At 53.6% G+C, this 27,027-nt stretch overlaps 1 protein-coding gene across 1 annotated transcript in view; it reads right to left on the minus strand.

Moving 5' to 3' along the window:
* Nucleotides 1-236: 236 nt before the first annotated feature.
* DEF6 (DEF6 guanine nucleotide exchange factor) overlaps nucleotides 237-27,027 on the minus strand; it is a 396,152-nt gene continuing 369,361 nt past the window's right edge. Inside the window, exons 10-11 of the mRNA XM_069633471.1 lie at nucleotides 19,250-19,340; nucleotides 237-868 (exon numbers count right to left, since the gene is read on the minus strand). Coding sequence (XP_069489572.1) covers nucleotides 666-868; nucleotides 19,250-19,340 — 294 coding nt within the window. The 3' untranslated portion in view covers nucleotides 237-665. The remainder of the gene's footprint in view (nucleotides 869-19,249; nucleotides 19,341-27,027) is intronic.

Consider the following 27,027-nt stretch of genomic DNA (forward strand, 5'->3'; position numbering starts at 1 on the left):
GTACGACTAACAGAGGTGGTTTGACGTGAGGATTCAGCCTCTGAGGACTAGCCCTATAATCTGATAGAATGATCAGCCAGTTGCAGGTAAAATGCCCACAGAACCAAGACCTTTAGCCAATGTTAAATCAGAAATTACACACTGCGCCCTGTGCAGGGTCTCAAAAGGTCCTGGATTTGCAAGAAATATAGGTTACATTTATCCATGAGATGGGAGGAATTTAAAAATAAACATAATTTTAAGATCACTGAAAGTGGATCCCTTTAATAATACAGAAATGCACAATATATATTACTTCCTTTGGCAGAAAAACAGTCTATAACACGTTCTGCCCACTTCCCACCACGACACATGCATGAGGTTACGTCTATGCAAGATAGCTATGCTGGCTTGCGTTGCTTGACAGAATATCTGGTCATCCAACTGCTGGGGCGAATTTTCAAAGAATCGACTCCGTACTTGCTGGTAATTTTAAATAAAAGTAACAAAGTAAAAAAATAAAGCAGTACAAAAATATGTCTCAGACACTAATGTCTTTTACAGAATCACAGAATCCTGCACCGGGAACTCGGCGCTCCTGATGCAGCTTGAGCCTGAAAAAGTTCTGCGTGATTCTTCATCCATGTAGGGGTCTTTTTTCTGAATCCTAAGTCTGTTGTCCACTTTCATGGCGCTGTGTCCATCATGTCCACATTGGACAGGCAGGATAATGAGAGGTTCTCGGCTCTGTTAGAATTCCCCATAGAGTCCGTGCCCTGTGGTGTGGAGATTTCCTCGGGATTTGGACTGGTCTTCAGCAAGGAATCACGCTGTGTCGGGACTGAAGCACAGAAAGCCGGGTACACACTTCTGGGGGCCAAGCGCTTCTCTACAAAGGGGAAGAAGGACAACAGTACATTAGCCACCGATTACTCCATTCAACCCAGTACTGATGTCACAGGATGGGCCAAGGTCTAGTGCACCAGCCTTGCAGATGGAGGGGTGCTGGATGTTGTTTGGCTGTAGAGAATGCTGTATGGGACATGGATTTAGGGGTTGATGTAGTTTGTGGGGGAAGACTATGCCTGTTGGGTAGCAGTAGGAAATGGCGAGGGAACTGTTGCTGTAGGGAAACTATAGCGAGTGCTGTAGGTGCTATGGTGGAGGTGTTGAAAATGGTGTAGGTAATGACAAAGGAGTTGCTTGTGTGGTTTGGTAGTAAATGGAGTTTGGGGGGGGTGATGAGAAGTGCTGGCTTTGGGTTAGCCTTAGTGATATAGGAATTGTGACTTAGAAGAGAATGTTGGGAATGGTGCAGGAGTCTTGGCAACTGAAGAGCGGTATGGAATGTTGTTTTGTCATGTTATTTTTTTTTATGTTGGCAGCTTGTATAGCGTTTATACTGCCCTGGAGAAGCTTGAAAGGCCTGAGGGTCAAAAACAATTCTCATTCCTCTTTTAGGGGCTATGAGGGTGCAGAAGCAACGGTTTGACTCAAAGATGGCATTTTGTTCATTACAAACTTTTATTTAAAGAAAAAGGAAAAAGAACCTATGTATCCCCGACGCTAAGAGGGGTTTCCCTGCTTCAAATAATAACTAAGGAGACTGCCAGAATGTCCCTAACAACTAAGCATAATGTCTATGAGCTATCCAGAAGGATGACTCCCTCTTTCTGGACAGAAGGTTTTGAAAGTTCCCTATAAACTTGCCAAAGAGGGTATTTTCCTTCCCTCGGTTTTCTTCCAGTGTCCACAACTACTAGAGAGGATGACGCCCTCCATCTTGGTTTCTTCTCAGTGTCCAAATATCCCAGAGGGATGACTCCCTCCTCCTGGTTACTCTGTTTCTTAATTGGGGATCTCAGACCCTTGTTGGCAATTCTGGCTCCTTTTCTTTTCCGGGTACTGCAATGAAGAAGAGATATGCCTCATTACACGGACGGCGGTAAGGGTTAACGGTCACCGTTAATGGCAACGGTGACCGTTAACCCTTACCGCCGTACTACGAGGTCCCTTTGCGGGTTGGAGGAATTAACGCCTGCTTCTTGCAGGCGTTAAGTACCAACCCGCTAAGGGACCTCGGAGCTAATTACGGCACCGCAAAATTGCGGTGCCGTAATTAGCGCCTTCCCCATTCCCATAGAGCCCTATGGGGCAGAAATGGGAATGGGGAAGGGCAATGGCGGAAAGGGGATTTACCGCCCCTCCAACCTTGGAATGGGGCGGTAAATCCCCTTTCCGCCAAGGCGGTGCCGGTAATTTACCGGCATGGTCCAGGGTGCTAATAGCGCCCTGGATTACCGCCTTCCGTGTAATGAGGCCCCTTGTCCTTCTCTTACTTCCCAGCCTTTGTCTATATATTCCACCTGGATTGCTTCCTACCAGGTACTGCGACTATGAGGCGCATTAAGGGTACCCTTAGGTGATTTTATGGGGTTGGGTCCCAGACCCGCACATGTTGCGTCTTTTTGTGCAATCGCCCTGGTATACTCTCCTGCCAGGTACTGTGAGGAGTATTGTGGAAGCCTTGGATTGACTTTATGGGGGCGTGTCCCAGGCTCGCATATGCTGCTTCTTGTGGTGATCTACCTAGTATACTCTTCTGGCAGGTACTGTGACTACGAAGAGTACTGTGGACACCTCCCCCTCTGTCAAAGTTCTTTTCGTTGGGTCCCCGGCTCTATACGTGGCGCTTTCTATTGTCTGCCCACTTCTGCACCACTGGCTTGTTGCCCTTGCGTCTCCCCTATCGCCCGTGTAACTTTTTCTTTGGTCTGCTGTGGTTCTGGGGTTCTCTGGATGCTGGCTGTCAGCCGAGTGGTTTCGCCATAGCTCTTCACTTTCCATTGGTCTGCGGTGGCTCCACAGGGGCAGCGTCTCCTCTGGCAGCTTCTCTTCGGTCTTACATGTCCTCGTATTCCCAGATCGCCAAGAGCTTCTTCCTCCTCTTCTTCCCAGCACTTCCTCCACACCAGACTTCTTCGGGGCTGTGCTTTTCTCACAGTCTCTCGGTCCGACTTCCACTTGTCAGTTTGGACTTTGTGGTTTCTACGGGGAGGGCTCGTGGTAATAGCGAGTCCTTCATCAGTTTTTATCCTCGACCTGTCTATCCAGTGATTAGCTAGACTAGACCACTCCTGTTGTTTCTGTTGTTTCTGTGTGGTGCTCTTAAGTCCTTAGCACTACTTCTACGTCTCAGCAGTTATTTGTTTTTTCTCTTTTGGGTTACTAGTGATCTTCTTCATCCCAGTTTTATTGCAAGATACATATGAGTAGTCCTTCCTCATCCCAGTATAAGGTAATAGAGTATTGTTGTCTACCTTACACAAATATATTGAGGTGGTGGGACTATTACTACCCTTCATAGGGAGAGAGGGTAAGGGAGACTGAAAAGGGAGAGGGGTATACCAATTCTCCCTGCGGTGTCATCCTTCTTCCCATAAGGGCTTTGCCTCTCCATGTGATACTGGCCCAATTGGAAAGCTCGCCACCCTATGGGAGAAGGGACGACATCCAAGGATTTGTCACAGGTCCCACAGGGAGCAGCAAAGCTGCAAAGGGTCAGAGCTGGAGCCCTAGACCCATTGCGGCCCACACACCACTGAATGCTCTGCTTTGTAGGGTGATGTAGCGGATCCAGGGGACAACTCCCAGATGAGGATGGGCCTTGGTTCACAGGTTCCCTGCTCTATAGGGTCATAGCAGTGGATCTAGAAAAGACACTCCCAAGTAAGGATGGGCTTCAGTTCCCAGGTTCCCTGCTGGGTGCAATGCCCTGCTCTATAGGGTGTTAGCAAGGGACCTAGAGGCACTCCCCGGTGAGGGTGGGCTTCAGCACCCAGGTTACCTGCTGTCTATAATAGCTTACTTTGTAGAGGGCTAGCAATGGATCTAGAAGACACTCCTGTTAAGGATAGGCCTCAGATTCTAAGTTCTTTGATGGTGGGAATTCCATGCTCTATACGGTGAAAGCGGGAGTTTCAGAAGGCACTCCCAGGTAAGGATGGGCCTTCGTTTGCTGGGTTCCTCACTGGGTGCAGTGCCCAGCTCTATATGGTGATCGCAATAGATCTAAAGAAGAGACTCCCAATTAAGGATGGGCCTCAGATCCCAGGTTACCTGCTGGCTGCAATGGCTTCCTTTGTAGGGGGCATAGCAAGAGTGGTAGCAGCAGATCCAGAGGACACCCCCAGGTGAGGATAGGCCGCGGCTCCCAGGTTTCATGCTGTGTGCAATGGCCTCCTTTGTAGGGAGCATACTGCCTAGATGCCCTTTTGGGCTGTAGTAGCGCTTTATAAACCTTAAATATAAATGGATCTAGAAGACACAGCCATTACAGATAGGCCTCATATTCTAGGATCCCTGGCTGGTGCAATGCCCCACTCCTAGGTGAGGATGGGCTTCAGCTTCCGGGTTCCATGCTGGGTAAAATGCCCTTCTCTGGATAGATCTAGAACATACTCGAAAGAAAGGATGGGCATCGGCTCCCAGGTTCCCTCCTGGACACAATACTCTATGCCTGATCACATGACCGCCCTCTATTTCTCCCAGGAACCATTTGGGGCATCGACAGCTTTGTGGATACTGGCCCTACTCAAGCCATTGTTTCTCACTTTTGGGGCTCTTCTGCGTTGCATGGGACGCCCCTTTGGCTCGTGGTAGTGATAAGGAAATAACACAGCACTCTGCATGTTGGGCAGTCCTAGCAGAGCTTCAGTCATCTTTTTGGGAGAGGATGTCACAATATCATATGCCCAAACATCTTTAAGTTTTTCCATTATTCCGAAGTATAACTTACTCCCTGCCTTAAATGCTGGGAGCATGTGGGTGTGAACAGTTCGGCAATTCTCCTGCTGCCTGTCTTTCTAATATGAAAACAAAATTGAAGACCAAGTAGCAGTTGGATTAGAAAAAGGTCTGCCTACAAGGGGTGGAGGAAGGGAGATCAGGAGACATTGAAGGGCAATGAAAATGCCATCCACATTTTTAAGGAGAGGATATCTCAAGGGTAATGCAATCACCTTGTCAACAATACGATGCCGTACAACATGGGTTCAAGCCCCGGTACAGCCCTTAGAAACTGGATGCCTCCAACATTAAGGACAGTTAGGAAAAAAGAGTACTTCTGCGGCTCCAGAACTTGGAGTCATACTTTAAATACAGGGCAATCTATGGAGTCATTAATTTCCTGGCACCTGTTTTCTGAAGGTTTAGGGCTTTTTCATGGACTTAACCAACCAAGTCCTTGTAGCACTGAGCTAGGGGAAACTATGCACAAGTTGCAGTTTTGGAGGAGCGGAGGGGATTATGTAGGAATAACTTTACAACATTGTAGGGATTAGTCACTCGTGCACCAACAAAATAGTTTCAGGAAGTTGCCCAGAAGTAGTGGCATTCATCCACCTGTGTGGGCTGACGTAGGAGGGGGTCTTCTCGTCTAAAGCCAGAGAGTCTGTGTCCACAATGGGAGTTTATGAGTCGCAAACAGTGTAAGATGCCCTGTCTGTGGGCAAGCCTTAGCGAATAGTGTAGGGGGGCTTACTGCAGGGGAACTGTAGGGAACCATATGAGAAGACTGCCTGCAGGAATGTACATGAAAACTATGTAAGGTCACTTGACTGTGAGCGAGCTGTAGGGAAGGATGCAGGAGCACAATTGTAGGTGAACTGTAGGGAATGGTATGTGAGCTTTGACAGTGGGCAAGGTGCAGGGAACATGAGAGGGCACTGGCTGTGGTTGAAGTGTAGCCCATGTGGTGGAAGCACTGGGCTGCAGGTCAACTGCAGTGAACGGGGTATTCGTACTGGCTTTTGGCAGCCCTGGGGAATGGTGTAGACGGACTGGCGGGAAGAGCTGTCCTAAATGGTGTAGGGTCTGTGGGCGAGAGGTAGGGAATGGTGCACGAACACTGGCTGTGGATGAGCTGTAGTGAGTGGTGTAGAAGTACTAGTTGTGGGCCAGCTTTAGGCAATGAGGGTGGACTGTATAGAAAGGTGTCAGAGCACTAGCAGCGGGCGAGACTGTAGGGAACGGTGTAGGGGCACTGGCCGTGGGTGGGCTGCATGGAATGGTGTAATAGCACTAGCAGCGAGCGAGACTGTAGGGAACGGTGTAGGGGCACTGGCCGTGGGTGGGCTGCATGGAATGGTGTAAGAGCACTAGCAGCGGGCGAGACTGTAGGGAACGGTGTAGGGGCACTGGCCGTGTGTGGGCTGCATGGAATGGTGTAAGAGCACTAGCGGCGGGCAAGACTGTAGGGAACGGTGTAGGGGCACTGGCCGTGGGCGGGCTGCATGGAATGGTGTAAAAGCACTAGCGGCGGGCGAGGCTGTAGGGAACGGTGTAGGGGCACTGGCCGTGGGTGGGCTGCATGGAATGGTGTAAGAGCACTAGCGGCGGGCGACACTGTAGGGAACGGTGTAGGGGCACTGGCCGTGGGTGGGCTGCATGGAATGGTGTGAGAGCACTAGGAGCGTGCGTGACTGTAGGGAACGGTGTAGGGGCACTGGCCGTGGGTGGGCTGCATGGAATGGTGTAAGAGCACTAGCAGCGGGCGAGACTGTAGGGAACGGTGTTGGGGCACTGGCCGTGGGTGGGCTGCATGGAATGGTGTAAGAGCACTAGCAGCGGGCGAGACTGTAGGGAACGGTGTAGGGGCACTGGCCGTGGGTGGGTTGCATGGAATGGTGTAAGAACACTAGCAGCGGGCGAGACTGTAGGGAATGAGAGCACTAGCAGCAGGCGAGACTGTAGGGAATGGTGTAAGGGCACTGGCCGTGGGTGGGCTGCATGGAATGGTGTAAGAGCACTCGCAGCGGGCGAGACTGTAGGGAACGGTGTAGGGGCACTGGCCGTGGGTGGGCTGCATGGAATGTTGTAAGAGCACTAGCAGCGGGCGAGACTGTAGGGAACGGTGTAGGGGCACGGGCCATGGGTGGGCTGTATGGAATGGTTTAAGAGCACTAGCAGCGGGTGAGACTGTAGGGAACGGTGTAGGGGCACTGGCCGTGGGTGGGCTGCATGGAATGGTGTAAGAGCACTAGCGGCGGGCGTGACTGTAGGCAACGGTGTAGGGGCACTGGTCGTGGGTGGGCTGCATGGAATGGTGTAAGAGCACTAGCGGCGGGAGAGACTGTAGGGAACGGTGTAGGGGCACTGGCTGTGGGTGGGCTGCATGGAATGGTCTAAGAGCACTAGCAGCGGGCGAGACTGTAGGGAACGGTGTAGGGGCACTGGCTGTGGGTGGGCTGCATGGAATGGTGTAAGAGCACCAGATGCGGGCGAGACTGTAGGGAATGGTGTAGGGGCACTGGCCGTGGGTGGGCTGCATGGAATGGTGTAAGAGCACTAGCGGCGGGCGAGACTGTAGGGAATGGTGTAGGGGTACTGGCCCTGGATTGGCTGCATGGAATGGTGTAAGAGCACTAGCAGCAGGCAAGACTGTAGGGAACGGTGTAGGGGCACTGGCCATGGGTGGGCTGCATGGAATGGTGTAAGAGCACTAGCAGCGGGCGAGACTGTACGGAATGGTGTAGGGGCACTGGCCGTGGGTGGGCTGCATGGAATAGTGTAAGAGCACTAGCAGCGGGCGTGACTGCAGGGAACGGTGTAGGGGCACTGGCCGTGGGTGGGCTGCATGGAATGGTGTAAGAGCACTAGCAGTGGGTGAGACTTTAGGGAAAGGTATAGGGGCACCGGTGTAGGGGCACTGGCTGTGGGTGGGCTGCATGGAATGGTGTAAGAGCACTAGCAGCGGGCGAGACTGTAGGGAACGTTGTAGGGGCACTGGCCGTGGGTGGGCTGCATGGAATGGTGTAAGAGCACTAGCAGCGGGCGAGACTGTAGGGAATGGTGTAGGGGCACTGGCCGTGGTGGGCTGCATGGAATGGTGTAAGAGCGCTAGCAGCGGGCGTGACTGTAGGGAACGGTGTAGGGGCACTGGCCGTGGGTGGGCTGCATGGAATGGTGTAAGAGCACTAGCAGCGGGCGAGACTGTAGGGAACGGTGTAGGGGCACTGGCCCTGGGTGGGCTGCATGGAATGGTGTAAAAGCACTAGCAGCGGGCGTGACTGTAGGGAACGGTGTAGGGGGACTGGCTGTGGGTGGGCTGCATGGAATGTTGTAAGAGCACTAGCAGCAGGCGAGACTGTATGGAATGGAGTAGGGGCACCGGTCATGGGTGGGCTGCATGGAATGGTGTAAGAGCCCTAGCAGCGGGCGAGACTGTAGGGAACGGTGTCGGGGCACTGGTCGTGGGCTGCATGGAATGGTGTAAGAGCACTAGCAGCAGGCGAGACTGTAGGGAACGGTGTAGGGGCACTGGCCGTGGGTGGGCTGCATGGAATGGTGTAAGAGCACTAGCAGCGGGCGAGACTGTAGGGAACGGTGTAGGGGCACTGGCTGTGGGTGGGCTGCATGGAATGGTATAAGAGCACTAGCAGCTGGCGTGACTGTAGGGAACGGTGTAGGGGCACTGGTCGTGGTGGGCTGCATGGAATGGTGTAAGAGCACTAGCAGCGGGCGAGACTGTAGGGAACGGTGTAGGGGCACTGGCCGTGGGTGGGCTGCATGGAATGTTGTAAGAGCACTAGCAGCGGGCGTGACTGTAGGGAACGGTGTAGGGGCACTGGCTGTGGGTGGGCTGCATGACATGGTGTAAGAGCACTAGCAGCGGGCGTGACTATAGGGAACGGTGTAGGGGCACTGGCCGTGGGTGGGCTGCATGGAATGGTGTAAGACCACTAGCAGTGGGCGTGACTGTAGGGAACGGTGTAGGGGCACTGGCCGTGGATGAGCTGCATGCAATGTTGTAAGAGCACTAGCAGCGGGCGAGACTGTAGGGAACGGTGTAGGGGCACTGGTCGTGGGTGGGCTGCATGGAATGGTGTAAGACCACTAGCAGTGGGCGTGACTGTAGGGACTGGTGTAGGGGCACTGGCCGTGGGTGGGCTGCATGGAATGGTGTAAGACCACTAGCAGTGGGCGTGACTGTAGGGAACGGTGTAGGGGCACTGGCCGTGGATGAGCTGCATGCAATGTTGTAAGAGCACTAGCAGCGGGCTAGACTGTAGGGAACGGTGTAGGGGCACTGGTCGTGGGTGGGCTGCATGGAATGGTGTAAGACCACTAGCAGTGGGCGTGACTGTAGGGACTGGTGTAGGGGCACTGGTCGTGGGTGGGCTGCATGGAATGGTATAAGAACACTATCAGCAGGCGAGACTGTAGGGGCACTGGCCGTGGGTGGGCTGCATGGAATGGTGTAAGAGCACTAGCAGCGGGCGAGACTGTAGGGAACAGTGTAGAGGCACTGGCCGTGGGTGGGCTGCATGGAATGGTGTAAGAGCACTAGCAGCGGGCGTGACTGTAGGGAACAGTGTAGGGACACTGGCCGTGAGTGGGCTGCATGGAATGGTGTAAGAGCACTAGCAGCGGGCGAGACTGTAGGGAACGGTGTAGGGGCACTGGCCGTGGGTGGGCTGCATGGAATGATGTAAGAGCACTAGCAGCGGGCGAGACTGTAGGGAACGGTGTACGGGCACGGGCCGTGGGTGGGCTGCATGGAATGGTGTAAGAGCACAAGCAGCGGGCGAGACTGTAGGGAACGGTGTAGGGGCACTGGCCGTGGGTGGGCTGCATGGAATGGTGTACGAGCACTAGCAGCGGGCGAGACTATAGGGGACGGTGTAGGGGCACTGGCCGTGGGTGGGCTGCATGGAATGGTGTAAGAGCACTAGCAGCTGGCGAGACTGTAGGGAACGGTGTAGGGGCACTGGCCGTGGGTGGGCTGCATGGAATGGTGTAAGAGCACTAGCTGCGGGCGAGAATGTAGGGAACGGAATAGGGGCACTGGCTGTGTTTGGGCTGCATGGAATGGTGTAAGAGCACTAGCAGCGGGCGAGACTGTAGGGAACGGTGTAGGGGCACTGGCCGTGGGTGGGCTGCATGGAATGGTGTAAGAGCACTAGCTGCGGGCGAGACTGTAGGGAACGGTGTAGGGGCACTGGCCGTGGGTGGGCTGCATGGAATGGTGTAAGAGCACTAGCAGCGGGTGAGACTTTAGGGATGTGGGAGGGCTGTAGGAATGGTGTAAGTGCCATGGGTGCAATTTTAGGGTGGGGACAGGGGTGTTTGTCCCGCAAACTTTCATGGCACACCATTTTGTCCCCATTCAATAGGCTTGGGCACCTTTACTTCAGATTTCATGTCCCCCCAACATTTTCAGCAAAGTTACTACACTGTTAAGAGCAGTAGCAGCGGGCGAGACTGTAGGGAACGGTGTAGGGGCACGAATCAATCAATCATTCCCAGCACCGTGTTAGACTCACGGTGGACTATTCCAAGACGAGCAACCTCTTTCTGGAGGCCAGCAGCCCTTTCAGAAGGAAAGGCCAGCTGTATACAGCTGTGTACCAGAAACCTGCGGACGGGAAGCCCAACCTACAAAGCAGAGGTTTCCATCTGAGCCACACACAAGGATCTGCCATGTACACCTAAGCAATCGGCTAGCAACACATATGTGTCAACACAAGCAACGTGTGGCACTCCAAAGATTCTTTAGCAAAAGGGACATTCAGCCGGACAAAATGGCAGGCATCGTGCATTGGAAGGTCCAGGAGAGAAAGCGGAACTGCAGAACGAGTACACCCAGTGCTCAACCAAACCCTAAGCGCCAACCCAAGTGAACGGAATTATTAAGCATCCACAAGCAATATTCAGCAGGGGCGAAGAGCTTAAGACACCCCCAGTCAACTCTCCCTGGGTGCATAAAAGTAACCGAGAAGTCTAGCACGGGCCATGGCCAGAAGCGCACTTGCAGTGGAGCAAGAAGACATTAGACCTGCAACACCTGGCAACACCTCTGCTAGAAGAACCCCACAAGCCCCAACAATAGAGCGCCAAAGGACTTACAAGTGCAAATTCTTCTTCGTCCAATGGAAGGAAAGCGTAAATATGATAAAATACGTTATTTATAACCCACTTAATACCCATAGGTACGGGCCCAGGGATCAAACCTGTGGTGCTCCGTGTCGTCTTGTTTCCAAGACGAGCACGTTGCACCTGAGCTATCCTACCAAGTCAATGGTGGGGGGTGAAACTTGACAGTAAAAGCATGAAGGAATGAACCTATGCACGCACACACCACCTGGAACTATAGACACCACACAATCTGTTTTGGTGTTGAGGTCAGATCATTCAAATACAAGATACAGAACAGTGGAACTCAAGTCTTTGGGGAGGCTCCACGGGAAGGCAAACAGAGATGTGCTGTGAGGTTCAGAGCTCACTTTGGTGAACTTTGAAGCCTAGTCCACCAGGCAACATGCCATCAGTTTCCAGTCTCATGTGGTTGCCAGGAATTACACTCCTTTACCAAGACATGGAAGAAATACAGCAATTGACCTAACCCAACCAAACTGACTTTAAGTGTTTCTTGTAAGATGTATTAAGTGTTAGAAAGGCTGCAGTCACTCAGAATTGGGCCTTCACAATAAGCAGCCAGGACTTTTAAATGTTTGCTTCTGGTACAGATTATTTCAGCCAAGCATCTTTACCTGTGAAATGAAGACACTATAAAAAATGTCCATCTCCCCTTTTTTAAATCTGCACTTGGAGAAATGTTTTAACATGAACAGAAATCTATATACTTTCAAATGAATGAGACCTCACTTTTTTATCAGCATCTCTCTTATCTTTGGAAACACGGAAAATACTTGACTGCTTCAACTATGTAAGTGCAAGCATATATTTTAAACAGTAACACATGTCTTACTGCTGTGTCCACATGAAAAGGGTTCGGTGGTGTGGTTTTATAGCTGCTGTTAGGTACAACAAACACACTGTTGTACTGCATTCCAAGCATACCAGCCTTGGGTGTAAAATTCGACTGTTTTCTTTGCCCTCGTGTTTTCTCTTTCTTATCTGATGAAAAAGGTCTTTGTGACTTTGGAAATGAAAGCATCATTCCATCTTAGCACAGTATTTTCAGTAAGTTGATTAAAAGGCATAAAAACGCGAACCTTTGTGATTATTTACAAAAACACGGATTTTTTTCCTGCAGTACAGGAGGGGCCCAGTAGGTGGCCCCAAACGCTATACAGACAAACATTAAAATAACGTGTAGTTCTCTTTGTTTATAATTAAGTTTTTGGTGTCTAGCTCTTTAAATTGTTAGTCATACACGGGGACGTCATATGACCCATGCTAGTAGTTACTTGATAGTTCGAAACTCCAGTTTTGAGTCACACAATTTGCCACATACACGCATGTGTACAGTGCAGGAACAGCAAGTACCTGCATTAACCTCCATAACGTCCAGGATTGTCCAACTCCAGGGCAGGAAACGTGCCAGATTTTCAGGATAAGTGTATGCCATTTTTTTCTCATGAATATTAGACATATAGACAGTTAGACCGCCGGCAATGCGAACAGTGATTCTGGGAGCAGATGGGACCGCATTTCATGGCTATCTTCCCTCCCACAGCCACAGATCTGCGCTTCTCACCGCTGTAAAAAATAACCACGCTGCCATCAAGACATGGGCATGTGGTTGTTGCTGGGCTGCCATGGGAGGTCTAAGGGTGTTGGCTGATCTTCATCTGTAGGTGATTAAACAGTCCTGCTTTTTCCTTTGCATTCTGGGACTTGAAGTTCTGCTTTTTCAATTTTTAGTCTCTGACTACAAGTCTCAGAATGCACAAATGCACAGACAAAACCAGGACTGGAAAAGAACCTACGAAACGGAAACGATCACGTTGCTAACTATGCTGTGGGGGAGCCGTCATGGGAAATGTTGGGGCCTCATGGTGGGCCGTGGTTGTGAGGTGGCATCCTGGGTGGGTGTAGGAGGGCTGGTTGTGTGTCAGCGGTCATTTGAGTGTGTAGGCTGATGGTTGCAGGGGAGCTGTGATGAGAAGTTCTGGGGAACTGCTTGGTCGTGGGGTGCTGTGTTTGGTGCTGTGTGATGTGGCTGGCAAGTGCTGTAGCGGGGATATCTGTTGGGGAGATGCCTCCACAGGCGGGAAGTGTAGCGTTGCTGGTTGTGTATTAGCGGTCATGTGAGTGTGTAGGCTGATGGTTGCAGGGGAGCTGTGATGAGACGTTCTTGGGAACTGCCTGGTCGTGGGGTGCTGTGTTTGGTGCTATGTGATTTGGCTGGTTGTGATGGGGGGGGGCGGAGAGAAGTAGCAGGGCTATCTGTTGGGGAGATGCCTTCACAGGCGGGAATTGTGCGGTTGCTGGTTGTGTGTTAGCGGTCATGTGAGTGTGTGGGTGATGGTTGCAGGGGAGCTGTGATGAGAGGTTCTGGGGAACTGCCCGGTCGTGGGGTGCTGTGTTTGGTGCTATGTGATGTGGCTGGCAAGAGATGTAGTGGGGCTATCTGTTGGGGAGATGGCTCCACAGGCGGGAAGTGTAGGGTTGCTGGTTGCGTGTTAGCGGTCATGTGAGTGTGTAGGCTGATGGTTGCAGAGGAGCTGTGATGAGAGTTTCTGGGGAACTGCCCGGTCGTGGGGTGCTGTGTTTGATGCTATGTGATGTGGCTGGTTGTGATGGGTGGGGGCGGAGAGAAGTAGCGGGGCTATCTGTTGGGGAGCTGCCTCCACAGGCGGGAAGTGTAGGGCTGCTGGTTGTGTGTTAGCGGTCATGTGAGTGTGTGGGTGATGGTTGCAGTGGAGCTGTGATGAGAGGTTCTTGGGAACTGCCTGGTCGTGGGGTGCTGTGTTTGGTGCTATGTGATGTGGCTGGCAACAGATCTAGTGGGGCTATCTGTTGGGGAGATGCCTTCACAGGCGGGAAGTGTAAGGTTGCTGGTTGTTTGTCAGAGGTCATGTGAGTGTGTAGGGTGATGGTTGCAGGGGAGCTGTGATGAGAGGTTCTGGGGAACTGCCCGGTCGTGGGGTGCTGTGTTTGGTGCTATGTGATGTGGCTGGCAAGAGATGTAGCAGGGCTATCTGTTGGGGAGATGCCTCCACAGGCGGGAAGTGTAGGGTTGCTGGTTGTGTGTCAGCGGTCATGTGAGTGTGTAGGGTGATGGTTGCAGGGCAGCTGTGATGAGAGGTTCTGGGGAACTGCCTGGTCGTGGGGTGCTGTGTTTGGTGCTATGTGATGTGGCTGGCAAGAGATGTAGCGGGGCTGTCTGTTGGGGAGATGCCCCCACAGTCGGGAAGTGTAGGGTTGCTGGCTGTGTGTCAGCAGTCATGTGAGTGTGTAGGGTGATGGTTGCAGGGGAGCTGTGATGAGAGGTTCTGGGGAACTGCCTGGTCGTAGGGTGCTGTGTTTGGTGCTATGTGATGTGGCTGGCAAGAGATGTAGTGGGGCTATCTGTTGGGGAGATGCCTCCACAGGCGGGAAGTGTAGGGTTGCTGGTTGTGTGTTAGCCGTCATGTGAGTGTGTGGGTGATGGTTGCAGGGGAGCTGTGAAGAGAGGTTCTGGGGAACTGCCTGGTCATGGGGTGCTGTGTTTGGTGCTATGTGATGTGGCTGGTTGTGAAGGGGGGGGGAAGTAGCGGGGCTATCTGTTGGGGAGATGCCTTCACAGGCGGGAAGTGTAGGGTTGCTGGTTGTGTGTTAGCCGTCATGTGAGTGTGTAGGGTGATGGTTGCAGGGGAGCTGTGATGAGAGTTTCTGGGGAACTGCCCGGTCGTGGGGTGCTGTGTTTGATGCTATGTGATGTGGCTGGTTGTGATGGGTGGGGGCGGAGAGAAGTAGCGGGGCTATCTGTTGGGGAGCTGCCTCCACAGGCGGGAAGTGTAGGGCTGCTGGTTGTGTGTTAGCGGTCATGTGAGTGTGTGGGTGATGGTTGCAGTGGAGCTGTGATGAGAGGTTCTTGGGAACTGCCTGGTCGTGGGGTGCTGTGTTTGGTGCTATGTGATGTGGCTGGCAACAGATGTAGTGGGGCTATCTGTTGGGGAGATGCCTTCACAGGCGGGAAGTGTAAGGTTGCTGGTTGTTTGTCAGAGGTCATGTGAGTGTGTAGGGTGATGGTTGCAGGGGAGCTGTGATGAGAGGTTCTGGGGAACTGCCCGGTCGTGGGGTGCTGTGTTTGGTGCTATGTGATGTGGCTGGCAAGAGATGTAGCAGGGCTATCTGTTGGGGAGATGCCTCCACAGGCGGGAAGTGTAGGGTTGCTGGTTGTGTGTCAGCGGTCATGTGAGTGTGTAGGGTGATGGTTGCAGGGCAGCTGTCATGAGAGGTTCTGGGGAACTGCCTGGTCGTGGGGTGCTGTGTTTGGTGCTATGTGATGTGGCTGGCAAGAGATGTAGCGGGGCTGTCTGTTGGGGAGATGCCCCCAAAGTCGGGAAGTGTAGGGTTGCTGGCTGTGTGTCAGCAGTCATGTGAGTGTGTAGGGTGATGGTTGCAGGGGAGCTGTGATGAGAGGTTCTGGGGAACTGCCTGGTCGTAGGGTGCTGTGTTTGGTGCTATGTGATGTGGCTGGCAAGAGATGTAGTGCGGCTATCTGTTGGGGAGATGCCTCCACAGGCGGGAAGTGTAGGGTTGCTGGTTGTGTGTTAGCCGTCATGTGAGTGTGTGGGTGATGGTTGCAGGGGAGCTGTGAAGAGAGGTTCTGGGGAACTGCCTGGTCGTGGGGTGCTATGTTTGGTGCTATGTGATGTGGCTGGTTGTGAAGGGGGGGGGAGAAGTAGCGGGGCTATCTGTTGGGGAGATGCCTTCACAGGCGGGAAGTGTAGGGTTGCTGGTTGTGTGTTAGCCGTCATGTGAGTGTGTAGGGTGATGGTTGCAGGGGAGCTGTGATGAGAGGTTCTGGGGAACTGCCTGGTCGTGGGGTGCTGTGTTTGGTGCTATGTGATGTGGCTGGCAAGAGATGTAGTGGGGCTATCTGTTGGGGAGATGCCTCCACAGGCGGGAAGTGTAGGGTTGCTGGTTGTGTGTTAGCCGTCATGTGAGTGTGTGGGTGATGGTTGCAGGGGAGCTGTGAAGAGAGGTTCTTGGGAACTGCCTGGTCGTGGGGTGCTGTGTTTGGTGCTATGTGATGTGGCTGGCAACAGATGTAGCGGGGCTATCTGTTGGGGAGATGCCTTCACAGGCGGGAAGTGTAAGGTTGCTGGTTGTTTGTCAGAGGTCATGTGAGTGTGTAGGGTGATGGCTGCAGGGGAGCTGTGATGAGAGGTTCTGGGGAACTGCCTGGTCGTGGGGTGCTGTGTTTGGTGCTATGTGATGTGGCTGGCAAGAGATGTAGCAGGGCTATCTGTTGGGGAGATGCCTCCACAGGCGGGAAGTGTAGGGTTGCTGGTTGTGTGTCAGCGGTCATGTGAGTGTGTAGGGTGATGGTTGCAGGGCAGCTGTGATGAGAGGTTCTGGGGAACTGCCTGGTCGTGGGGTGCTGTGTTTGGTGCTATGTGATGTGGCTGGCAAGAGATGTAGCGGGGCTGTCTGTTGGGGAGATGCCCCCACAGGCGGGAAGTGTAGGGTTGCTGGCTGTGTGTCAGCAGTCATGTGAGTGTGTAGGGTGATGGTTGCAGGGGAGCTGTGATGAGAGGTTCTGGGGAACTGCCTGGTCGTGGGGTGCTGTGTTTGGTGCTATGTGATGTGGCTGGCAAGAGATGTAGTGGGGCTATCTGTTGGGGAGATGCCTCCACAGGCGGGAAGTGTAGGGTTGCTGGTTGTGTGTTAGCCGTCATGTGAGTGTGTGGGTGATGGTTGCAGGGGAGCTGTGAAGAGAGGTTCTGGGGAACTGCCTGGTCGTGGGGTGCTGTGTTTGGTGCTATGTGATGTGGCTGGTTGTGAAGGGGGGGGAGAAGTAGCGGGGCTATCTGTTGGGGAGATGCCTTCACAGGCGGGAAGTGTAGGGTTGCTGGTTGTGTGTTAGCCGTCATGTGAGTGTGTAGGGTGATGGTTGCAGGGGAGCTGTGATGAGAGGTTCTGGGGAACTGCCTGGTCGTCGGGTGCTGTGTTTGGTGCTATGTGATGTGGCTGGTTGTGAAGGGGGGGGAGAAGTAGCGGGGCTATCTGTTGGGGAGATGCCTTCACAGGCGGGAAGTGTAGGGTTGCTGGTTGTGTGTTAGCCGTCATGTGAGTGTGTAGGGTGATGGTTGCAGGGGAGCTGTGCTGAGAGGTTCTGGGGAACTGCCTGGTCGTGGGGTGCTGTGTTTGGTGCAATGTGATGTGGCTGGCAAGAGATGTAGCGGGGCTGTCTGTTGGGGAGATGCCCCCACAGGCGGGAAGTGTAGGGTTGCTGGCTGTGTGTCAGCAGTCATGTGAGAGTGTAGGGTGATGGTTGCAGGGGAGCTGTGATGAGAGGTTCTGGGGAACTGCCTGGTCGTGGGGTGCTGTGTTTGGTGCTATGTGATGTGGCTGGCAAGAGATGTAGCGGGGCTATCTGTTGGGGAGATTCCTCCACAGGCGGGAAGTGTAGGGTTGCTGGTTGTTTGTCAGCGGTTATGTGAGTGTGTGGGTGATGGTTGCAGGGGAGCTGTGATGAGAGGTTTTGGGGAACTGCCTGGTCGTGGGGTGCTGTGTTTGGTGCTATGTGATGTGGCTGGCAAGAGATGTAGTGGGGCTATCTGTTGGGGAGATGCCTCCACAGGCGGGAAGTGTAGGGTTGCTGGTTGTTTGTCAGAGGTCATGTGAGTGTGTAGGGTGATGGTTGCAGGGGAGCTGTGATGAGAGGTTCTGGGGAACTGCCTGGTCGTGGGGTGCTGGTGCTATGTGATGTGGCTGGCAAGAGATGTAGCGGGGCTGTCTGTTGGGGAGATGCCCCCACAGGCGGGAAGTGTAGGGTTGCTGGCTGTGTGTCAGCAGTCATGTGAGTGTGTAGGGTGATGGTTGCAGGGGAGCTGTGATGAGAGGTTCTGGGGAACTGCCTGGTCGTGGGGTGCTGTGTTTGGTGCTATGTGATGTGGCTGTTTGTGAAGGGGGGGGGGAGAAGTAGCGGGGCTATCTGTTGGGGAGATGCCTCCACAGGCAGGAAGTGTAGGGCTACTGAATGGGATGTGCAGGGGTACCTGTTGTGGGGGAGCTGTGAAGTGAAGGGGGATAGTTGTGTGTGAGCTTTCCTGCAAGGTGTCGGGTCTGCTGTGGGGGAGCTGCCATTGGAGGGGTAGGGGTATTGGTTGTGGGCTAGCTGTCTGGATAGGTGTTTGGTGCTAGTTGTGGGGCGACAGCCAGGGGTGTATGGGTGCTGGGTAGCAGGGCTTTCTAGGGCGGCATACGGGTGCTGGTTGTGTAGACGGCGCAGGGGTGCTGGATTTGGGGGAGCAGTGATAGGCGGTGTAGGGGTGCCAATCAGGGAGCATGGGTGGTGTTGCAAAGCTGCAGGTGGAGTTGGCGCCTGTGAGAAATGGTAGTTGTGGAGTGTATTCACCGAGTGCTGCTGGGGCCAGGGCTGTGGGTGCCCACGGAGAGACGTGCCGGGCGAGGAGCGAGGTCTCCAGAAAGTGGCGCACAATCACTTTCTGGGAAGTGTTCTTCAAAAGTAGTGCCAGAGAGCTGGGTGTGTGAAGAGTAGTGTAGGAGCACAGGTGGAAGGCCAGTGGCTGTGGAGGGTCTGTGAAGAAGTGTGTAGTAGGGAAAGCTGTCCAGTCGCTGTACACAGTGGCGTGCAACACCTAGCTGTGTAGTGTCTACAGCAAGTGGTGTGGGAGAGTTGGAGAAGGTGTGGGGGCGCTCCTTGTGCAGTACGCCAGTACCTCTAGAACGCGGTTGGTGGGAGCTGTCGGGCTGTCCAGCAGCAACAGCTGACCCAATCTGTTGTTGTGGGAGCCGCGTGTGCACCGCTGTCACTCCGGGGATTGCTAACAAGGCGGCAACTTTCCTGGTTTAGGGAAGTGTCTGAGCCTTCAGTAAACCAGAAATGTGACGCTGCCGTCTGGGAAATCCTGGGATTATAAAAGGGAAGCACATGTGCAGTATTTGTTAATGGACCTGACAGGTGCCGTATTAGAACGCCGTTAATTTTACGTGCAAAACCAGGGCTTTGCAAGGAGAACCCGCTCACAGTACCTGCCTGCATCTCTGATGGCCACTAGGGGCGCTGTCAGGCCATGAATCAGGTAGTTGTGGCTTTGATCCCAAGCCACCCCATGTTTACTTTACCAGAACATGGCGCTTTTAAGAAAAGTGGTGTTTCTACATGGAAGAACACTTATCTATTTTTGCATGCAGTCCAGAATAGGGTCCAGAGTGATGTTGGAGCGCTGCTTGTGCAGTATTTGGATAAAGCAATGTAGGAGCAGTTGCTGATATTCTGTAGAGAGGGGTGATGGGAACTTTGATGGTGTGTGCTTTTGTTCACTTCCATGGGTGCACTGCTCACCTCCCGGGGCGATGGGGTGCATCAGGCGGTTCATCTGCACGTTCCAATGCTTGACGTTGGTGCTGGCCTGGTGCAGCTTCCTCTGGGCCACCTGAAACACAGACATCACTGTGAGAGGGTCTCTCTGATACGGGTGTAAAAAAAAAGACAGACACTGCAGTGAGTTGGGCAGGCAGAGGTGCAAGGAGACCTGACACAGCTCCCCCTGGGCCACATGAAATACAGACACTCCAGTGAGGTCGGCCGGCAGAGGTGCAAGGAGACCAGACACAGCTTCCCCTGGGCCACATGAAATACAGACACTCCAGTGAGGTCGGCCGGCAGAGGTGCAAGCATACCAGACACAGCTTCCCCTGGGCCACATGAAATACAGACACTCCAGTGAGGTCGGCCGGCAGAGGTGCAAGGAGACCTGACACAGCTTCTCCTCTGCCACCTGAAATACAGACACTCCAGTGAGGTGGGCTGGCACAGTAGCAAGGGTCAAATGAAATACAGACACTCCAGTGAGGTGGGCAGGCCGAGGTGCAAGGAGACCTGACCCAGCTTCCCCTGGGCCACATGAAATACAGACACTCCAGTGAGGTCGGCCGGCAGAGGTGCAAGCATACCAGACACAGCTTCCCCTGGGCCACATGAAATACAGACACTCCAGTGAGGTCGGCCGGCAGAGGTGCAAGCATACCAGACACAGCTTCCCCTTGGCCACATGAAATACAGACACTCCAGTGAGGTCGGCCGGCAGAGGTGCAAGGAGACCTGACACAGCTTCTCCTCTGCCACCTGAAATACAGACACTCCAGTGAGGTGGGCTGGCACAGTAGCAAGGGTCAAATGAAATACAGACACTCCAGTGAGGTGGGCAGGCCGAGGTGCCAGGAGACCTGACCCAGCTTCCCCAAGGCCACATGAAATACAGACACTGCAGTGAGGTGGGCAGGCCGAGGTGCAAGGAGACCTGACCCAGCTTCCCCTGGGCCACATGAAATACAGACACTGCAGTGAGGTGTGTCAGCAGAGGTGCAAGGAGACCTGACAGAGCTTCCTCCGGGCCACATGAAATACAGACACTCCAGTGAGGTGGGCCAGCAGAGGTGCAAGCAGACCAGACACAGCTTCCCCTGGGCCGCATGAAACACAGACACTCCAGTGAGGTGGGCCAGCAGAGGTGCAAGCAGACCTCACACAGCTTCCCCTGGGCCGCATGAAACACAGACACTCCAGTGAGGTGGGCCAGCAGAGGTGCAAGCAGAGCTGACACAGCTCCCCCTGGGCCACATGAAATACAGACACTCCAGTGAGGTGGGCCAGCAGAGGTGCAAGGGGACCCGACACAGCTTCCCCTCTGCCACATGAAATACAGACACTGCAGTGAGATGGGCCAGCAGAGGTGCAAGGAGACCTGACACAGCTTCCCTTGGGCCACATGAAATACAGACACTCCAGTCAGGTGGGCTGGCAGAGGTGCAAGGAGACCTGACACAGCTTCTCCTCTGTCACCTGAAATACAGACGCTCCAGTGAGGTGGGCCGGCAGAGGTGCAAGTGGACCTGACACAGCTTTCCCTGGGTTACATGAAATACAGACACTCCAGTGAGGTGGGCAGGCAGAGGTGCAAGCAGACCAGACACAGCTTCTCCTCTGCAACATGAAATACAGACACTCCAGTGAGGTGGTCCGGCAGAGGTACAAGAGGACCTGACACAGCTTCCCCTGGGCCACATGAAATACAGACACTCCAGTGAGGTGTGCCGGCAGAGGTGCAAGGAGACCTGACACAGCTTCCCCTGTTCCACATGAAATACAGACACTGCAGTGAAGTGTGCCAGCAGAGGTGCAAGGAGACCTGACAGAGCTTCCCCCGGGCCACATGAAATACAGACACTGCAGTGTGGTGTGCCAGCAGAGGTGCAAGGAGACCTGACAGAGCTTCCCCCGGGCCACATGAAATACAGACACTCCAGTGAGGTGGGCAGGCAGAGGTGCAAGCAGACCAGACGCAGCTTCCCCTGGGCCGCATGAAATACAGACACTCCAGTGACGTGGGCCAGCAGAGGTGCAAGCAGACCAGACAGAGCTTCCCCTGGCCTGCATGAAATACAGACACTCCAGTGAGGTGGGCCGGCAGAGGTGCAAGGAGACCTGACACAGCTTCCTGCTTCCCCTGGGCCACATGAAATACAGACACTGCAGTGAGGTGGGCTGGCAGAGGTGCAAGCAGACCAGACACAGCTTCCCCTGGGCCGCATGAAATACAGACACTCCAGTGAGGTGTGCCAGCAGAGGTGCAAGGAGACCTGGCAGAGCTTCCCCCGGGCCACATGAAATACAGACACTGCAGTGAGGTGTGCCAGCAGAGGTGCAAGGAGACCTGACAGAGCTTCCTCCGGGCCACATGAAATACAGACACTCCAGTGAGGTGGGCCGTCAGAAGTGCAAGCAGACCAGACACTGCTTCTACTCTGCAACATGAAATACAGACACTCAAGTGAGGTGGGCCGGCAAAGGTGCAAGAGGACCTGACACAGCTTCCCCTGGGCCACATGAAATACAGACACTCCAGTGAGGTGGGGCAGCAGAGGTGCAAGGAAACCTGACACAGCTTTCCACTTCCCCTGGGCCCGATGAAATACAGACACTGCAGTGACATGAAATACAGACACTGCAATGAGGTGGGCCGGCAGAGGTGCAAGCAGACCAGACACAGCTTCCCCTCGGCCGCATGAAACACAGACACTCCAGTAAGGTGGGCCAGCAGAGGTGCAAGCAGACCAGACACAGCTTCCCCTGGGCCGCATGAAATACAGACACTCCAGTGAGGTGGGCCAGCAGAGGTGCAAGGAGACCTGGCAGAGCTTCCCCTAGACAAGCTGACATAGAGACACTGCAATGCGAAGGAAACACAGCCACCAGAGGGAGCACTGCGCCATCCTGACGGAGCTTCCTCTCCTCTGCACCACCTGACCTGGGACACAGCCATAGAGTAAGAAGGGAGCACACCAAGCTGAGCTTCCACTGCGCCACGTGACACACAGACAGCAGAGTGAGTTTCCCGTGCAGGCCAGGCCTGGCTTGCATGGCACCAGAGTTAGCAATCACCTTGGAGAGAGTGCTTCCGCTGCACCACCTAAAACACAGACACCCAGAGTGAGCCGAGGTAGCCTCAGATGAGCGGAAGGAAACCACCCTGACCGAGAGAGCAGAGGGCAGGAAACTGGTGTCTCAGTCGCTGTGGAAACCGGGGCCTACGGCAGCCGAGTGTCTGTAAAGGGTTGACTCGGCAGATTGGGGCTTCCCGGACGTGCGTGTAGAGCAGTCATACCAGAAGGCCTGGCCAGGAGGTGGCCATGTGACTAGCTGCCAACTGCCCCCGTGTAATTCAGCGTCCCTTTCACCCAATCCTGACTTTTAAACCTAACGTTATCTGAATGTTGACGGCTGGGACATGTAGACGCACAGTTATGGAAAAATGTGTTTGCGGAGGATGAAGGCGACTGATGACGTGGCTACAGCTGGAAATTGGCACGAGGTCGGAAAAAAACGAGTGCTTCCAGCTTGCGAGTATGGCTTCTCAGCGCTACAGCTCAGGGCCTGGTTCTGAGCTCGTGATAATAAGTTTGTGGAAAGCAGACATTCTTCCCTCCACTTTCCAGCACCATCATCAGGGCTTTAAGTGGGCCGGGGCCAGAAAAAAATGCCTTTCAGCCATAATGGCGGCGCCGCACCTGCGAGGCAACACTTTCATCAAGTGATGCACGTGGGCCGGCGCCACCATTATGGAGAAAACGTGAGGCCGCTGGAAGCAGAGGCCTTGCTTTCTAAATACTGAAGCTCCCGCGGATTCGCGGGAGTTTCAGTCTTTAGGAAAAAGGCCTCTGCTTCCAGTGGCCTCACCCTTTCAGCCTTAATGGTGACGCTGCCCCTCCCCAGCTGGCGAGGGGCAGCACCACCATTAAGGCTGAATAGGCGAGGTGCCGTCCCCTGCCAGGCAAGCCTATACAAAATAAATGCAGAGATCAGCACCCTCTCCCCCATAGGGGAGAGGGTGCTAATCTCTACAAAAGGCTGCCTGGCAGGGGTGCCAGTAGCCCATTGAGCCGGGGCTCGTCAAGGGGGCGTGGCCTAACGGGCCATCAAGACCCCCGTTGTTAGGCCACGCCCACTCGATGAGCCCCGGCTCGATTTGTAGTGCCACTTAAGGCACTGACCATCATCCTGCGGTGGTTCGTAAATATTGGAGTGGAGATGTCATGCTTTCCAGCAGCAAAAGCTGCTCAAATCACAAGTTGTGGGGGAAACATGTGCGCCAGTGACATGGCGAGCATTACTTGATAGACTGCCACTTTTCTAGTTTAAGAACGTTTTCTTAAACTTTCATGAAACTAAAAAAGTGGCGCTGCAGCCTAAGAAATGCATTGTCTATAAAGGGAAAAAGTGCGCAGTGTAGTTTAACAGCACCTCAAAGGCACCGTCGTTGTACTCCTTTTTTTGTCGTGTTAAAGCAGTGCTGCTGGGGGGAGAATCCCCTTCATATGGCTGCCCTGCATTCCCCCTGGTTGCCACGGCTATTGTCAACCTATAATTGTCCAGGGAGGATAGCTCAGCGGCAACACACTCGCCTTGGAAACAAGACTACAAGAAGCAACACAGGTTCGATTCCCGGGCCCATGCTTAGAAACCTCTGGATGTTAAGCTCATTATAAATATGCAACTAGGACATTTCTGGTAACAGTGCCTGGATGCCCAATAAATCAGGGTCATGCAAGAGCCGAAGAAGGATAGCTCAGGGGCAATGTGTTTGTCACGGAAGCAAGAGAATGCAACACAGGTTCGAACCCCAATCCCGTGCTTAGAAACCACTCGCTGGAATTATAAAAGAACAATAATTATAATTTCATGTCCCTGCCCCGCTTTCCCTGTCAGAATATGGTGCATTTAGGCAACACATTTCTATGTTTGCAGGGACCTCTGAATCATGTCCCCAGGCATGAGCAGGCCTTGTACTTTCTCCCTGGTGAATGGGCAGCGGTTGCAGTTATTAAACGAGCATGGGGCACTTTGTGGACACTACCAGGCTCTAAAACAAAATAAAAAGTCACAAAGAAATCTCGTGTAACGTCTATGGTCTACCCCACATCCAATTAACAATGACTGACAGCTGATCTGGCGCCATGAAACGAGAGGTGCCCACGGCCAGCCACCTTGCTTAGCCTAAGCACACTGCATTTTGGCAATGTTAAGGTACTAAGAAGCAGTGATCGTAACCTGTTTGTGTGGCTTTAGGAGCAAGACTACGTCACCTTCTTCAAGCAAATCATTGAAATAACAGCAGAGTCTTCTAGACCACCACTGGGCACGTTTAAAATGTATCATAATACCCTTGATCTTGGTGTGCTATGCTCGCCCTTTCTGTAAAAGTAGGAGGGCTATCTGGCTTCCAAACCCCTGCTTGGACCATCCGCTCACCCACCCGGCATAGGCCAGGACTTCCTGCCCTAGTTTCAGAACTCGGTAATGACACGAGGAGGTCATCACGGCTTCCCCTGAGCCAAAGATCCATATCAGCAGAAGCAAGCGTCACCGCCATCCTAGTACCATACTTGCTACCACCACAGGCAAGCATCACCACCACCATAGGCCCATACCTACTACCACCACAGGCAAGCATCACCACCACCCTAGGCCCATACCTGCTACCACCACAGGCAAGCATCACCACCACCCTAGGACCATACCCTGTACTACCACAGGCAAGCATCACCACCACCCTAGGCCCATACCTTCTACCACCACAGGCAAGCATCACCACCACCCTAGGCCCATACCTGCTACCACCACAGGCAAGCATCACCACCACCGTAGGCCCATTCCTTCTACCACCACAGGCAAGCATCACCACCACACTAGGACCATACCCTGTACCACCACAGGCAAGCATCACCGCCACCCCAGGACCATACCTTCTACCACCACAGGCAAGCATCACCACCACCGTAGGCCCATTCCTTCTACCACCACAGGCAAGCATCACCACCACACTAAGACCATACCCTGTACCACCACAGGCAAGCATCACCGCCACCCCAGGACCATACCTTCTACCACCACAGGCAAGCATCACCACCACCCTAGGACCATACCCTGTAGCACCACAGGCAAGCATCACCGCCACCCCAGGACCAAACCTTCTACCACCACAGGCAAGCATCACCACCACCCTAGGCCCATACCCTGTACTACCACAGGCAAGCATCACCGCCACCCTAGGACCATACTTGCTACCACCACAGGCAAGCATCACCACCACCATAGGCCCATACCTTCTACCACCACAGGCAAGCATCACCACCACCCTAGGACCATACCCTGTAGCACCACAGGCAAGCATCACCGCCACCCCAGGACCAAACCTTCTACCACCACAGGCAAGCATCACCACCACCCTAGGCCCATACCCTGTACTACCACAGGCAAGCATCACCACCACCTTAGGCCCAGACCTTCTACCACCACAGGCCAGCATCACCACCACCCTAGGACCATACTACCACAGGCCAGCATCACCACCACCCTAGGCCCATACCTTCTACCACCACAGGCAAGCATCACCACCACCCTAGGCCCATACTTGCTACCACCACAGGCAAGCATCACCACCACCCTAGGCCCATACCTTCTACCACCACAGGCAAGCATCACCACCACCCTAGGCCCATACCTGCTACCACCACAGGCAAGCATCACCACCACCATAGGCCCATTCCTGCTACCACCACAGGCAAGCATCACCACCACCGTAGGCCCATACTTGCCACCACCATCACAGGCAAGCATCACCACCACCCTAGGCCCATAGCTGCTACCACCACAGGCAAGCATCACCACCACCATAGGCCCAAACCAGTTACCACCACAGGCAAGAATAATCACCACCCTAGGCCCAAACCTGCTACAACCACAGGCAAGCATCACCACCACAGACCCATACCTGCGACCACCACAGGCAAGCATCACCACCACTGTAAACCCATACTTGCTACCATCACAGGCAAGCATCACCACCACCCTGCTACCACCACACACAAGCAGTGTAACCAGCCAGGATCAATACCTACTACCATTAAAAAAGCATCATAAATACACTAGACCCATATCTGCTACCATCACAGACAAGCAGCATGGCCACTCTAGACCGACATCTGTTACCAATACAGACAAGCATCACTGCCACCGACAAGCATGATGTCCACCACTGACATATACCTCCCACCACCACAGACAAGTAGCATGACCACCGAAGTCCGGCACCTGCTACCACCACAGACAAGAAGCATGCCACCTTACACCCATACCCTGCTGCCACCAGACATTCTTCATCCCCGTGTAGACCCATACCGGCCACCAAAAGACTGGCATCATCGCCACCCTAGACACATAGATGCCAGCACCAGACAGTAGTCACACAAACACACACCAATCATCTCAACACACAGGGTCAGTGTAATTAACTACAGTATTTCCTCCAAATATAAGAATATTGATCATTTACATTGTGCACACCAAATGCTGAAGAGCCCCTTAACTCATACCACATGCTGAAGAACCCCTTAACTCATACCACATGCTGAAGAACCCCTTAACTCACACCACATGCTGGAGAACCCCTTAACTCACACCACACGCTGAAGAACCCCTTAACTCACACCACATGCTAAAGAGCCCCTTAACTCACACCACATGCTAAAGAGCCCCTTAACTCTCACCACACGCTGGAGAAC

This window comes from Ambystoma mexicanum, chromosome 13, assembly GCF_040938575.1.
Source record: "Ambystoma mexicanum isolate Mex_15411 chromosome 13, UKY_AmexF1_1, whole genome shotgun sequence".
Taxonomy (NCBI): Eukaryota; Metazoa; Chordata; class Amphibia; order Caudata; family Ambystomatidae; genus Ambystoma; species Ambystoma mexicanum.